We start from the raw sequence: 14636 nt of genomic DNA, 5'->3' as shown, positions 1-14636 counted from the left end.
TAATGAGTGAAGGGAGAGGTGAAACATGGCTGCAATTCTTTACCTGTGAGCTTTCCCCCGCCACTTGTAGGTCTGTGCTGAATCTGGGTTTATTTGAATGGCTCTGTCACAGTCTCTAATGGCAGCATTTGGCTTCTGTAGTTTCACAAAAACACTGACAAAAAGGACAAGATTTATTGTACATATTTAAAACCCAATCTCCATCCAATGTCTTCTATTGCCAACTCTCACAGGCAAGAAAACTAAAAGGCATTGTAGCGAGGCAGTGTGGTTCCCTGCCACCCCGGGGAGGGACAAGCCTCTCCGGACACCAAAATGGGTGGAGCCAGTGAATCCTGTGCTCGCTCCCCAGAGCTCACTAGAAGAACAGCCGCTAGAGAGGCCAGATGCCTATGGCCTAGCTCCTGGTTGGGAGACCCCAGCAATTGGCAGCTGACCTGAAGACTGGCCGATGCCTGATTATGACCAGAGCCTGGAGGAGCTGCCAAGCCTACCCCTCGCCAGTTACCCCGAGGAGCCCATGGTGCTTGACCCTTTGAAGGACACCATCTGGACCCAGGTACCTCTAGCGGGGGAGTTAGGACGTAGCTCGGGGGCAGTCAACCCTAGTCTGGCTGCAGCGCTGCCAGAGCCTGTCAGTGTGTTGCGGCCAGGATCCCCACTGACACAGCAGCAGGCCTTCTGCTGCTGCTAGGGCCCAGGGCTGGGATGCAGTGGAGTGGGTGGGCCTGCGACTCCCCCCCCCCCAATCTGTGGGTGGCAGTCTCCTCCTCTCCCAGGCCCTTCGGAGCCAGGAGTCTGGACTTGCTGCTTACCTATTTGCTCAGCATCTGCCTGAGGGCCTGAGCTATTGACTCTTTGTTGCCCCACCCTGACCCAGGGCCAGGGCCTGCTCGTTATATAACAGTTGCTCTGCTCCTGTCTGAGGAGCAGAGCCTGTGACTCAATACCGCCCATGGACCGGGTGTGAATAACTGTTATGTTTGCCTCTACTGCTGTCATGACATGAGATCCCTGTGGTCAGGCTAATTCCCCATCACAACTGAACGGAAGTAGTGAGGCGGTATGGTTCCCTGCCGCCCCAGAGAAGGACGAGCCCCAGCCAAACCCCTGTACAGGCATGTATTTAAAGAATTCTAAAGACAAAAGATTTTGTGCTGGTGAGAGTTCTATCTTGGTTACTGAAGTCTGCCATGTAGCCCCTGGACAGGTGAATCATGAGCTGGGACTGTGCAAGCTTTCATCAGTGTGCCTCAGTCTTGATCACCAAGAACCACTTGAGGGTGGAAGGAAGACAAGGTTCGAACTCTGCATAGAACTTAAGTTCTATGTTAAAAAGGTTTACTAAGTCCTACACACACAACTCAGATGCACTGTAAAGTTGGGATCAGCAAGGGAAGAGAATTTCTCAATTAGTGGTAGAAACCAGACAGAGCTGGTGCTAAGAGCCAATTCATAGAATAGTGAACTGAGAGATTAACAGGGATGCTGGGTTTGAGGGTGGACTACATGGAGCACTGGCCAATGACCCAGACTGGACAGAAAGCTGTACTTGGATGAATCATTTATGGTAAGTCAGTGTCCTTAAAACAACTGATGTTTTCTATGTGGTTTTTATTCAGAGAGAGTAATCTCAGTATTCAAGAACCACCCTGGATTTTGTTCACTCTGATTTTTCTTCTAAAAGGAACCAGACCAAAAAAGCTTTTGGCAGGCCTATTCCAAATAGGCAGAAAATCATTAGTGACAGAAACAGCACGTACAGTAACTCCTCACTTAACGTTGTAGTTATGTTCCTGAAAAATACGACTTTAAGTGAAACGATGGTAAGCGAATCCATTTCCCCATAAGAATTAATGTAAATGAGGGAGTTAGGTTCCAGGGAAATTTTTTTCACCAGACAAAAGACTATTTTTATATATATACACACACACACTTTTAAACAAACAATTTAATACTGGTACACAGTGATGATTGTGAAGCTTGGTTGGGGTGGAGGAGTCAGAGGGTGGGATATTTCCCTTACTGCTAAATGATGAACTAGCAATTGGCTGAGCCTTTAAGGGTGAACTCTGTCCCTCTGCAAGGCAGCAAGAATGGAGGGAGATATATCCATTTCCCTTAAGTACACTGCCTTGTTAATTAGATCAGCTTGCTGAGACTGCAACTGCTGCAAGCTCCCTGAGCCCTGCTCTATGGAAGATGGGGGTAAGTGGGGTGCAGGAGTAGGGGAGAGGGGGACACCCTGACATTAGCCCCCCTCTTCTTTCCCTCCCCCCCAGCACAGCAAGCAGGTGTCTCGGGGAGTAGCTCCAAAGCAGAGGGCAGGAGCAGCACATGGCAGTGGGGGGAGGGACACAGCTGAACAGCAAGCAGCTGCTGCACAGGGAACTTAGGAGAGCGGGGAGATGATAGGGGGCTGCCGGTCCACCCTGGTCCCAAGCCCCCCCACCAGCTAGCTGCAAGGGGCTGCTCTTCCTGCAAGCAGTAGACAAAGCAGACATTAGAAGGGAGCATTGCACAGCTTTAAATGAGCATGTTCCCTAATTCATCAGCAACGTAACAACGTTAAACAGGACAACTTTAAGTGAGGAGTTACTGAATTTAAGGAAAAAAGGCCTAACCCAGGTCGACTTTCACATTGGTTTTATTATGGTCTAGTTTCAGAACATGATATAACTTATAGCTTATATATAACGTCAGTTATAACTAGATGGCTGTGGACAAATTAAGGGCTTTATTACCAGTACTGAATGTGAAAAGATGTTTTTGGCTAAATGGACATACCATGGGACCAAACAGAAACCTTGAAGATCATGTAACATTTTGGGACTCCAACATGGAAAGCTGGGACAGAAACCTTTAGTCTATAAGTACACAGGATATTTTAAGCTGTATACCATCGGTAACATTTCAATATTCTATAAACTTTAGCTTTGGGACCGCTTAGCAAAGCTTTTTGTAATATTCATCTAGGAGAGCATGTTTTATTTCACAATTTCTTCTGTTTTAATAGTTGCAATATTGTCCTGGACACTGCTGGATAAGTACTATGACTGAAAGGTACCTTGGACTAAAAATGACCTTGGGGAAGGCAGAATCAGAAACATGCCAATGGCTACAAAATCCTTCCTTAGTGTCATAAGGAGGCTGTTAAGAACCAATGCAGGCAGGGGGAGAGACAATCATGAAAAGTAGTAAGTTCTCAACTGCTGTTAACAAAAAAGTAGTTTTCAAAAGCAGCAGCTTCTCCCTGTAGTCCATGCATCATCTAAAGTTTTAACCTTTATACTGCAGCTAGCTCCTATCCCTCCTCATAATCCACCATCAAGAAATTCACCAACTCCTGCTAGTCTACTGCTACACCATGTAAATAATGGCACATTTTATAAATGTAAGTTTTGTTATCAAAATAATTAGTGATTAATTAGCAAGGAAATAAGTTATGTGGTTATGAGCCACTTCAGCACTTCCACCCCTCACACCATTTTATCAAAAGTGTTGCAAGAAAATTTTTAAAGGTATTGAAGAATTAAGAGCATGTTTGAAGCTATACAATTCTGTGACATACTGTAAGATTCCCACATTTTCATAAGCTAGGTTGGAAATACAGTGCAAGCCAGATAGAAAAGGGGAGTTGCATTTGCACGATCAAGATCTCGTCTCAAACAACAAATTATGGAGGTACCTGGTAACCACTCCAAAGTTAGGGACTGTATTCTAAAACAGGGCATAAATCCCTTTATTTCTCCAGAAGTAGGCAACCAAGTGGTGTTACATTTCATACAGTTTTTACGACCCTTTATATTTTCTGTGCAGTTTTTTTTCCTCGTTTCTCTCCATAAATTTATAATATGAATCTGGGCGCTGGTTGAAATTTTTCCTTGTTTCTTACTTTTCATTGTTAATCAATCCAGACAAAAGCTTGATAGAGGTGGATCCTAAGGATATTTAGTGCAGCAAGTAGCTTAAAAAACCCCAAATGTTGTATTTGGGGTCATCTTTAGCAGTTCCTCATGTTATAACTGGAAGTTTGTGGGCTACACACACAAATTTGATTGATATAGAGGTGTACAAAAGTGATTTTCTGAGGTAGAGGAGACTGGGTGCCCAGAAGCCTGATCATTGAGGCTATGTTTATCTAAAACCTTCTGTCAGGAGGTACACTTTTCTGTCAGGTTTTACCTTACAGAAGAAAAGAGTTCATATGCAACTACTGACACAATGGTTAATACACACCTTTTGACAGAAAGTATTCTTCATCGTCTACCCACCACAGGTCTGCTCCCCCACTTTGTAGAACCTCACCCACAACATTAAAAAAATATACAAAAACTTCATTGAGTAGTTAGGGTTGATACATCCACCATACCAGACAAAACCACCATGGTTTTGTGAGATGTGGTCTATAACATATTATAATGGCTAGACATGCTGATGGATGGATGAATGGAAGGTGTGTACTGTTAAGTAATTTAACTTCTAATTTATTGGTTTTGTATAGCAATCTCAACCATTTCACAATGAAGGGCCGCAAATATAGCTGTACACATGCACACAGAACAATGCTCAATTGGCCAGAACAAAAAGTGGAGGTTAGCTGGACTGGATGACCCAGGAAGTAATTTCCGTATCTAGGTGAGAAAAAAAATCTAAAAGTTAATTGCAGATGGTCTTCTTGCTAACTATAACACAAGAAACTTTAGATTTTTCCTTATAAGTAGGGCACTACCAAATTCACAGGCCACTTTGGTCAATTTCACGGTCACAGGATTTTAAAAATAGTGAATTTCATGATTTCAGCTATTTAAATCTGAAATTTCAGTGTGTTGTAATTGTATGGGTCCTGACCCAAAAGTTTTGTGTGTGTGTGTGTGTGTGTGTGTGTGTGTGTGTGTGTGTGTGTGTCAGACACACACAAGGTTATGGAGGGGGGGGTTGAGTTACTGCTACCCTTACTTCTACACTGCTGCTGGTGGCAGTGCTGCCTTCAGAGCTGGGCAGCTGGAGAGTGGTGGCTGCTGGCAGGAAGCCCAGCTCTGAAGGCAGAGCCACCGCCAGCAGCAGGACAGAAGAACAGCATGGTATGGCAATGCCACCTTTACTTCCGTGCTGCTGCCTGCAGAACTGGCCCCTTAGTCAGCAGCCGTCACTCTCCAGCTACTCAGCTCTGAAGGCAGCAGCGCAGAAGAAAGGGTGGCATGGTATGGTACCCTTACTTCTGTGCTGCTGCTGGGGCTGGGTGTACTGCCTTCAGGGCTGGGTGTTTGGCCAATAGCCATCGGTCTCCAGCCGCCCAGCTCTGAAGGCAGCACAGAAGTAAGGGTGGCAATACAGCAACCCCCCTAAAATAACCTTGTGATAGAGACTGAACAATGTAATAGGAGACAGTCTATCACATCTGACTTGCAGTCCAATAACTCCCAAGAATTATGTGAAACTAAAAGCTATTTTGCTTTTTTTCCAATCTTTATACAGGTTCAGAATGTCCTTTCCACCTTAAATCTCCCCCCAAATTATATACAAGCTGGAATCTCAGCTTTCCAGTCCATCATGGCCCCTTTAAAGAGATCAGGTTATGTATAGGAAAACAAATCAGTGGTCTATATATCACTCACCTGGCTCGCTTAGCATACAAGATGGCTAAATGAGGATTCAACTTGATTGCTTCAGTGAACAAGTTAATGGCTTTCTGAAGTTCACCTGAAAGGCAAGTACCAGTAAAGTTTCAATTACCCCACAGTGAGATAAAATCCAGTTTTCCATCATCTACTGGGTGTTGTGTACCATCAACATAAGAAGAAAGTCACATTTCTGTCTTAAAGTTTACCAGTATTATTGAAAACCAACACCACCCCAAATTACTATAAAATAATCTATTTCAATGTACTTTGCACATCTGACTTTTTTTTTTGACTAGTCATTTATGCAGTTTCCCCTTTTATTTATGTGGGTCTTCCACACAGCAACAGGGGAAAGAAAAACAGTTAAAAATTGGAAGTGCAATGGTAAAACAAAAACATGCACAGGAACTCATGGACAGATGTAGTACCCAAAACCAACTTCAAATTTAGTCAATTTAAAAATAAAAGTTAAATACATCCATTTACAATTCCCTATCGAACATATAATGGCAGATATTTTGGACCAAAATTAGTAATCCCTAGAAAGACAGCCCAAATGTACTTTTAACCACTATTAAAATGGAGAATTTTAAATTTAATGTGTTTTTAGTAAGAAAAAAATACGCCCTAAAATACTGTCTTATCTTCAAAGGGTCCCTTTAAATAAGACTATTTGCATGTACGGCAGCGCTGAGATTAGCAACAAAAACACTCCAAAACAGTGGAAGGCAGCAGAGCAAGGAAATCCTGAAGACATCAAGATTTTGAGCTAAAGCATGTGGACTGCCTAGGACACAACACATGCTGCTGTGAAAACAGACGTGGGCAAGATGGACACATGTTTTTTAAAATGGATAATCCACAGAGCCACATCAGGTTCCCCATCAGTACACAACCAGGCTGCAGAAATAGTGTTCTATTCATCAGTTTGATGAGTGGCAATCTTACCAGTGTAAGAGCTTTGTTCTCTGCTGGTTCCCCCCTCCCCCCAATCTCTTCTTTTCCTGGGCTATTCCTTTATTTGTTTAATGAAGGTGTTTCAGAACACAATTTATACAGAATCTTATATACAAAATGAAGTTGTGTTGTGCCAGGATACCACTGAGGGAGTGGAGGGTGTAAAACAAACAGCTTTGGCAGGCAAGAAGAGTGGTATCCATAACCAAAAAGCAGGATGTGCAGACCAGGGCTCCCCCATTGAACTTCAGTATTACCATGCTTCTAGGCATCTCTCGTTAAGACAACTAATTATATCTGGAACTCAATACAAGGAATGAATTCCACCAGCAGAAGCTTTTAAACAGACCACTCCCTAGCCCCACTCCTTCCTGCAGACTGGAAGAATTCCAGGACACTAAGTCAGATTTTAACAGACTTTTAAGTGAAAGCACTGGCCACAACAGCAGATGATAACAGCTACACCCTCCAAGTATGTGCTAAGGTACAGAACCCCTCACCTTCACCTAGGGCATGAATGCCCTCCATCTTCTTCTCATTGGCCTCGTCCATCATCTCTTCAGTTACCTATGAAACAAAGGAAACAAAGTTGAGACCAAAAGCAGCAGACTTAGATGGAGGGTCAGGAAAGGGAACTAATGTTCTCTAGCTCTAGGATTCTGCCTAATTTGGGCTAAAGATTCAGTTAAGCAAGCATCAGGGGGTAGCCGTGTTAGTCTGTATCTATAAAAACAACAAAGAGTCTGGTGGCACCTTAAAGACTAACAGATTTATTTGGGCATAAGCTTTCGTGAGTAAAAACCTCACACTCCCAAGTGTATTTAAGTTCAATTTCAAAAAAGAAGGGAGGAGAGCAGCATACTGCTCATAAGGAATAGGAGGACACCCAAATATTATTTTTCATTTGTTAGTGAGGGATTTCTATATTTAGTTTTCAATCAGACATTTAAAAAAAATTTAGTTGCTCATTTTTATGTCCAGCCATGATTCTCACCAAAGTTAATGGGAGTTCTGCTACGGTCTCTGATGGAAGCAGGCTTTTAATTAGGAGAGATCTTAATTTTCAATGGCCGAGTTTCCTGTTCAGAAGGGAAGGGTAGGGTGGGGGTGGGAGAACTGAAGGCATTAAAAGCAATGACTGGCTGTCTAACCAATATATGTTTCCTTTGAGTTTAAGTTTCACTCACCCCCCCCCCCCCCCAAAAAACCCACAATCAAAACAAAACACCAAAAACTATACAGAAGGCAGCAACTCCTCCAATGCAATGAAAGTTGAAGATGTGTTTACCTCCACATTTTCGTCTCCCATTTCTTGGGGATCATCCTTGTCTGGTTCAATCACTCCCTCATTGTCAATTTCTGCAAAGACAAAAGTTAAGGATTTGAACACTAATGTGGAAAATTAAATTCTTCCACCTACAAATACAATAGATAGTGCTACATTCATGTTCAAACTGATGAATAGTTGCAGTAACAGTTACTTCCTTACCCAAGTCACTCTCCTCACTCTCAGGCTCTGGTGGCTTAACTGGCTCCTCTGGCTGCTTGTCTGTTTTGTCCTAATAAAGGGAGGACAGAAATCTGTAGGTATGTGTTATCTATGGTCAAGTAGTCCATTTCCAGGCCAACAATCCCAAGGCATCAGAAAACTCCACTATAAAGTCTTCAGCAGCTAAAGGATATCCCACGTATGGCTAAGGAGATTTATTTGTAGTTTTAAAAGTATGACATAAAACCCTTCTCCTCACTTTCCTACACCAATTCCAACTTCTGACCCATAAATTGCTGTTTGTCAGACTTTCCTTTAGGGTTTATGCTTTAATAACTTTCAAGTAAATTGGCATATCATCCACGTAGTATCATCCACATTACTAGAGCCAACATTGCAATGAACACTAATTTGCCCCTTACTTCCAGTCTCAGTGGAACCAAGGTTTGAATGAACCACAGAAACTGGATTTCCCTTGCCCACAGATGTGCTGATTTGTGATCAGAGATCCTCTTTGCATAGCATCTAAAACAGCTTTTCCTATCCATCCATACAGCTAAAACTTAGCTTGTGTCTCAATTACCGCAGCCCTTTTCCTATGGCCTTGACAACGTAATCGTGCTCCATTCATATCCATTCAGAATGCTGATGCAGAGATAATTTTCTTAGTCTGTTGCTTAGGCCATAACACCTTTTTTAGCATCCCTCCACTGGCTTCCCCGACCTCTTATGCATCAAACATAAGTTGCTTGACTTCACTTTCAAGGCCCTTCATGGCCAATTCCCGACCCTATCATCTCTCCTACACTGTCCAGATGTTGATTCCAGGCTCCACTGAGTATTGTTACATTTTCCAACAAGTACCTTTGTGCTTTCTCCCATGCTGCCACTCATATTTGGGAAAAGCTCCCAATAAAAATCTAAAGCTACCTCATCGTGCGCCAGCTCTCCTTTGCCATGATGCCTACAAAAAACTTGACAATAGGTAAGCTACTGGTGCACTGATACCACTATCTATCAAGCTGACCAACATTGTCTCATTGTGTCCTTACATTCCTGTATGTAGCCATTTGTTGCCTCATCTGTTATACTTAGATAGTCAACTCTTTGGGGCAGGGACCATCTTTTTGTTTGTACTGCAGCTAGCATACTGGGATCCTGGATAATGACTAGAACACCTAGGCACTATGGTAATACAAGTAATAAGTAAGAGCTCAGGTACATTAGACAGAATGGCATGTGACAAGTCTGCAAGCACTATTAACAAAAGGCTCCCTTCAGTCTCTGAAATGGTCACAATCCAGCACCAAATATATAAGATTCCTCAATGTTTCCAGTCACCTTCTTTGGAAATTTTAAACAAACCCATTTGTCCCATTCTTCGTGCAAATTCTGACAGCAAATTTTTTTTAATAATTTTTTTTAAGCACAGAATTCTAATGTTTATAATTATAAATATCCCATCTCTTACCTTCATTGTTTCTGCAGAGGCATTGTCCGGAGCAGGTGGTATTGTCCCTCCCATGCTTTTTTAAAAAAGGGGGGAAAACAAAAGTTACTGAAGTGCAGCCTTTTCAGCAGGGTTTCAATTAAAGAGAATGAGAAAGGACTGTCCCAAGAAAAGCTGAAATGGAACCAACCCACCAGTTAACATCTGTCAAAGGGAAAGCATCCAACAGCAAAAAGCAGATGCACACCAGCGCTTTTATCTGGCTTAATGCAGCAATAGTTAGTTCTGACTCAGTCGGCCCCTGCATCTTAAATTCTCTATTGTAAGACACTCATTTTAAAAAAGAAATGCTGCTTTTTTTGAAAGCAGAAATTGGTCATGCTACTCTGACCTATAGATAAGTTTTGGAAAAAGTTGGATACAATTTTGTTAGATCCTTTTCCATCTTTAGATAATGCAGCACTGAAAAATGCTAGCAGTTTTCACCCACTAAGAACAGACTTTCTGATGGAAGGAACCAGATAATGAAAAACTAGCCATTTGAAAATGGTTTATGCTACAACCATTCATGTTCTGCTGTATAAAAAAAAATTAAAAAAAAGTCGTATGTGAAAAGTCCACACAAATAAAAGGCAAACTAACTACACAACAGAAATATTGAGTCTGCCATACACAAAATACTATCAAATGCAAATGAAACTGCGATCTGTTTGAGTACTCAAGTGTTTCTTTAACACCAGTAGATTAGTAGTATTTACTCTGACAATATCCTTTTAATGCAACATAAACACACTGCATTAAGACTTTGGATGAGCAGCGAAGGAGAACCAGTGTTTGAATAGCCTAGCTCAGTGTTTCTCAACCTTTTTGTGCTGGCAACCCCTTTGGACTTAAAAAAAATTGTGACTCCCACCTCCCCCAAAAAAACTGCAACCCCCTACCTTAAGCTCAAGGTGCGGGGCTTCCACCTTGCTCGGGGTCCAGGGCTGTAACATGTAAATTAGCTTTGCAGGGTCCTCTGTGACGTGGGGATCCAGGCAATTGCCCTGCTTCCTACCCCCTAATGCTGGCCCTGCTTGCGACCCCCACCCCAAACCCTTCCATGACCACCCTTGGGGTCTCAACCCTCAGATTGAGAAACAATGATTTAGCTCATTAAGAAGTAATAGAATATACTTACATACCCTATAACAAACAGTACTGCAAACAGGGCCGCCTTTAGGGAAAATGGCACCTTGGGCAAACTTGCATTTTGGTTCCCCTGGTCCCCATGGGTGTGGTGCCCCCCCAATGCCCCAGAGGCTCCCCTTCTTCCCTTGACCCCAAAGGCCTGTTCCAACTCCTATGCCCCTAACCCCTGCATCCCCCTCCTACACCCACGCAGGCAAACTGACCTGGATGCACAAAGCAGCTGGCATTGCTGCTCGCTCCCCCCCAGACTACTGCTGCTCCTCTGCTCCGCGGGGAGGGGGGGGGAGAGAAGGGAAAGAGGGAGTGCGAGAAGCAACATCAAGGCTCCCTGCATGCAGGTCACTTTCCACCTGGGCTGCATAAGGAGAGGGCACAAGAGAAGCAGCTCCTGATACCTCACAGCACAGTGCAGGCTGGGAAAGTGACCTGGATGTAGGGAGTCCTGGTGTGTGTGTGTTGAGGAGTGGGGTGGGGTGGGGGAGGGACGGTGTGTGAGAGAGCGTGTGGGGGTAAAAACAGCTAACAAAAGCAAAAGCTGGCCAAAACACCATGTGCTGCTCCCACTTAAAGGGAACCATCACACTCTCTCATCCTTCACATTTCTCATATGAACTACCAGGGCTTGAATTAAATTTTTGTATAAAATTGTGGTGAATTTAAAAACGGTTTAAAGTGTTTTAAAAATAAAAAATATGAAAAAATTTAATACATTTTATTTACAGTGTCTTTATTCATACTAGTCTTGCTAGTCCTTTCCCCCTAGGCAGAGAGGGGCAGAGACTAGGATCAGGACCAGTGGTGCCCCCAAAAGACCAGGCCAACCCTCCAAATTGGATCCGACCCACATCCCTCCCCAGACCGAACCCCCTGAACTGAACTAGACCCACGTTTCCCTCCTCCCCCCCGACCAAACTGGACCCAACCCACATCCCTCTCTAGACCAGGGGCGCTGGTGGGGAGGATGGGGGGAAAGGGACTCCAGTTGCTTCGAGGGGGCTCACCTGGAGCCAGGAGCACCCACTGCGTGCTGCTTCCTGCCCAGAATGGTCCGGGACCCCTACACTCCCCAGCCTCCGCATTCAAATAATGGTGGGGCAGAGCTGCATGCGCAGCACCCTCCCACCAGTACTGCCCCAGAGCCAGCAGGGGCCCAAGAGCCCAGGGAGGAGGCAGGGGCCATGCCACTGGGGGAGCCCACCTGCCTGCGGCATGCAGCAGCCAGAAACCACCAGGCCTGTCGCTGAGCCTCCCTCTCCCCCTTCCCCCTCACAGCGGAGCTGCAGCGCCTGAGGGCTCTCCCCCTCCCCCCAAGCCCTCAGGCGCTGCAGCCAGAGGAGCAAGTGGGGAGGGGGGGAGAAGGCAGCCCTGGGTCCACTGGCAGAGAAGAGAGGTGGGGAGGGGCTGGGAGGAACAGTGGCCGCAGCACATGGTGCCCTCTTTGGTGGGCCGCTGCCCACCCCAAAGGCTGGTCCTGACTGCAAATACCCTTGGGTGTAATTACTTTGCTCACTATTTACAGGTGGGAATGCAGTGCACATGGCAACAGTTCCTTCTAAACTTTTGCCCTTAACAGGCTCTCAGACTTCAGGTGCAACTTCTAAGCATTTATTTAAGCCAACCCAAAGAGATTTCATGGTAACCCCCCCCCCCCCCCCCGCAACAGCCAGCAGCTCAGCAAAAATGAGCAACACTAATGACTAGTTGAGGCTACCCTGCATGTGCTTACAGCCCACAGGGATGCTTGCTCTTCTGCACAATCCATGAAAGGAAGCCATTAGTTGAGTTCTAAATAGCTTGAATATTTAATAGTTACAGCGCCAACATGGACCCTATCAAGAAATTAAGATTCACATGCATCCATCTAATGCTTTTAACAACATTTTAATGCCACTATTATGCTTAATGAAAAAAGGAAACGTGTTAGGAACATTTTCAACAACTGGTTCATTTGCTCAACATATGGGAGGAAGGGGGGGGGGGAGAGAAGAGGAGTGACCATATTCGTTTTTGGTTTTTACTGGGGAGATTTTCAATTCATTAACCCTAAGAAGCCAATAAATGCTGGGATAGATACTTGTATTATTCTGAGATCTGCAACTAATACCCCTAAACAAGTGCTAAATCAAAGTTGGTCTGAAGGATGAGTGAGTTTTAAGTTCTGATACTTTGAACCATCTCAACCTGAAAAAAAAAAAAAAAAAAGCAATATACCATGCTATCGATGGTGTTTATTTCTAGCCCTTGTGACTCAGAAAGTTCTGGACCCTAGGGTACAGGTAAAATGTGATATGCCTGAATTCAAGAAAAAAAGCTATATAACTACCCAAACTTCAACACTCTCAATACAGAAAAAGGGATTTGATATTCAACTCAAAAGATTCCTATTCTCTCTCACACACACAGTTGAAAGGAATATTCAACCTGAAGTAATCAGTTTGAAAAATTAATAGTTTTAGGGACTGCATCAGCCCCAGGCCCCTGTCAGTTTTTGTCATCTTGCAACATTTTTGGGGCTTTATTTTTCTCCCCAATTTTTCTCTCCCATTTGAGACATGTAAGCAGTATACTAAAAAAATGTTTTTCATTTAGTCTTTTACATGTGATATCTTAGATGTTACCTATAATAGTGGGCAAAATATTCTCAGAAAAAAAGAGAGTGCGCTTTTTAAAACAGGGTCTTTTATACTTACTGACAGATTTCCAATTAATAATGCTTCCTTCCTCTCTGAGGAAAATATCAGCAAGGACTTATTTTCTCCTTCCTGAGTTCTTCTAGAACATCAAGAGGGAACTAGCTGTTGGAACCAAATGGGTGCATTCCATAGATAGATTTATTTGGATGGTAGAAGTCACTAGACTTTGGCAGACCTTATATTTCTTGTCTTCTGTTTCCAAACAATCAGCACTTATATTTTCATTGTGAGAAGCACCTGTCTCAAATCCATGTTATTTCCAGCAAGAGCTACAGTGCACACATACTGCAAGTGCCTTACTATGTGGAACCTAGATTGATGGTTGCGGAGGAAAAAAATCTACATCTCACAAGAGGGACTTTGGGCACTTTGTATTGTAAGCCACCACACACTTCTGGGACTGTAAAATCGGATCACTTGGGCTTTCTGAACCAGGAGGCTAAAACCTGTTGGATGGTGGAGGACAGGTAAAGTTCGGACAGTAGGGTCTTGTTTGAAGGCGTTTAACACGTGCTATACGGTGGATGCCCCTTGCTGCGAGTTACTTTTGGGGCTCTGAACTACCGAGTTACATCGGGGGCAGATTTACTGAGACAGACGGACAATTGCTCCAGCTACGCGGGTCAAGACACGGGTCCTCCCACTGCCAGGTTTAGGCGCTAAGCTGAGCGCCCCGTGTCTGGAAGCAGCGATGCCTCCCTGCACAGCGCCTCACGCCAGGCTACGCCATGGGCCGGGCAGCGCCCGAGACTGGCTACTGCCGAGGGTCCGGCCCCAGACCCAGACCCAGCCCGGACAGCGCGCTGATCGCGCTCCCCCGCACCCGGCTCCGCACCCGGGCAGCGCCGGGGCCAGGGTCCGACCGCCGCGCCCTGCCCCCCAGCCAGCCCCGCGACACCCCCCCGCGAGGAGCCCCGCCCCGGCACGCGGCGCCGACTCACCTCTCCACCCACTCGCGCAGAAAGCGCAGCTCCTCGCTGTGCAGCAGGCCCGGGTTCTCCTTGCAGAGCTTCACGAAGGCCCGCAGCTCGCTCACCTTCCGCGGATCCATGGCCGGCCGGGCCCCCTCACCGCCGCGCTGGAACTTCCCAGCCCCCGCGTCCCGCTCCCCGCGCAGCTCCGCCTCCGGGCTCCCGTCCCCGTGCTGCTGCTGCAGCGGCCGCCCTACCCCGCGCGCAGGCCTGGCAGTGCCTCGGTCCCGCCCCGCGGCTCCGCCTCCGGGGTCCGCAGCC

The 14636-nt window shown here is 45.2% G+C and overlaps 1 protein-coding gene across 1 annotated transcript in view; it reads right to left on the bottom strand.

Moving 5' to 3' along the window:
- Positions 1-14455, bottom strand: part of ST13 (ST13 Hsp70 interacting protein) — a 32707-nt gene extending 18252 nt beyond the window's left edge. Inside the window, exons 1-7 of the mRNA XM_034775821.1 lie at positions 14346-14455; positions 9542-9596; positions 8071-8140; positions 7870-7940; positions 7082-7148; positions 5619-5703; positions 44-154 (exon numbers count right to left, since the gene is read on the bottom strand). Coding sequence (XP_034631712.1) covers positions 44-154; positions 5619-5703; positions 7082-7148; positions 7870-7940; positions 8071-8140; positions 9542-9596; positions 14346-14455 — 569 coding nt within the window. The remainder of the gene's footprint in view (positions 1-43; positions 155-5618; positions 5704-7081; positions 7149-7869; positions 7941-8070; positions 8141-9541; positions 9597-14345) is intronic.
- Positions 14456-14636: the final 181 nt, after the last annotated feature.

The sequence above is a fragment of the Trachemys scripta genome, chromosome 1 (genome assembly GCF_013100865.1).
Source record: "Trachemys scripta elegans isolate TJP31775 chromosome 1, CAS_Tse_1.0, whole genome shotgun sequence".
NCBI classification, from domain to species: Eukaryota; Metazoa; Chordata; order Testudines; family Emydidae; genus Trachemys; species Trachemys scripta.
Note: the sequence above shows the minus strand (reverse complement) of the source record. Positions and strands in the feature narration are given on the sequence as shown.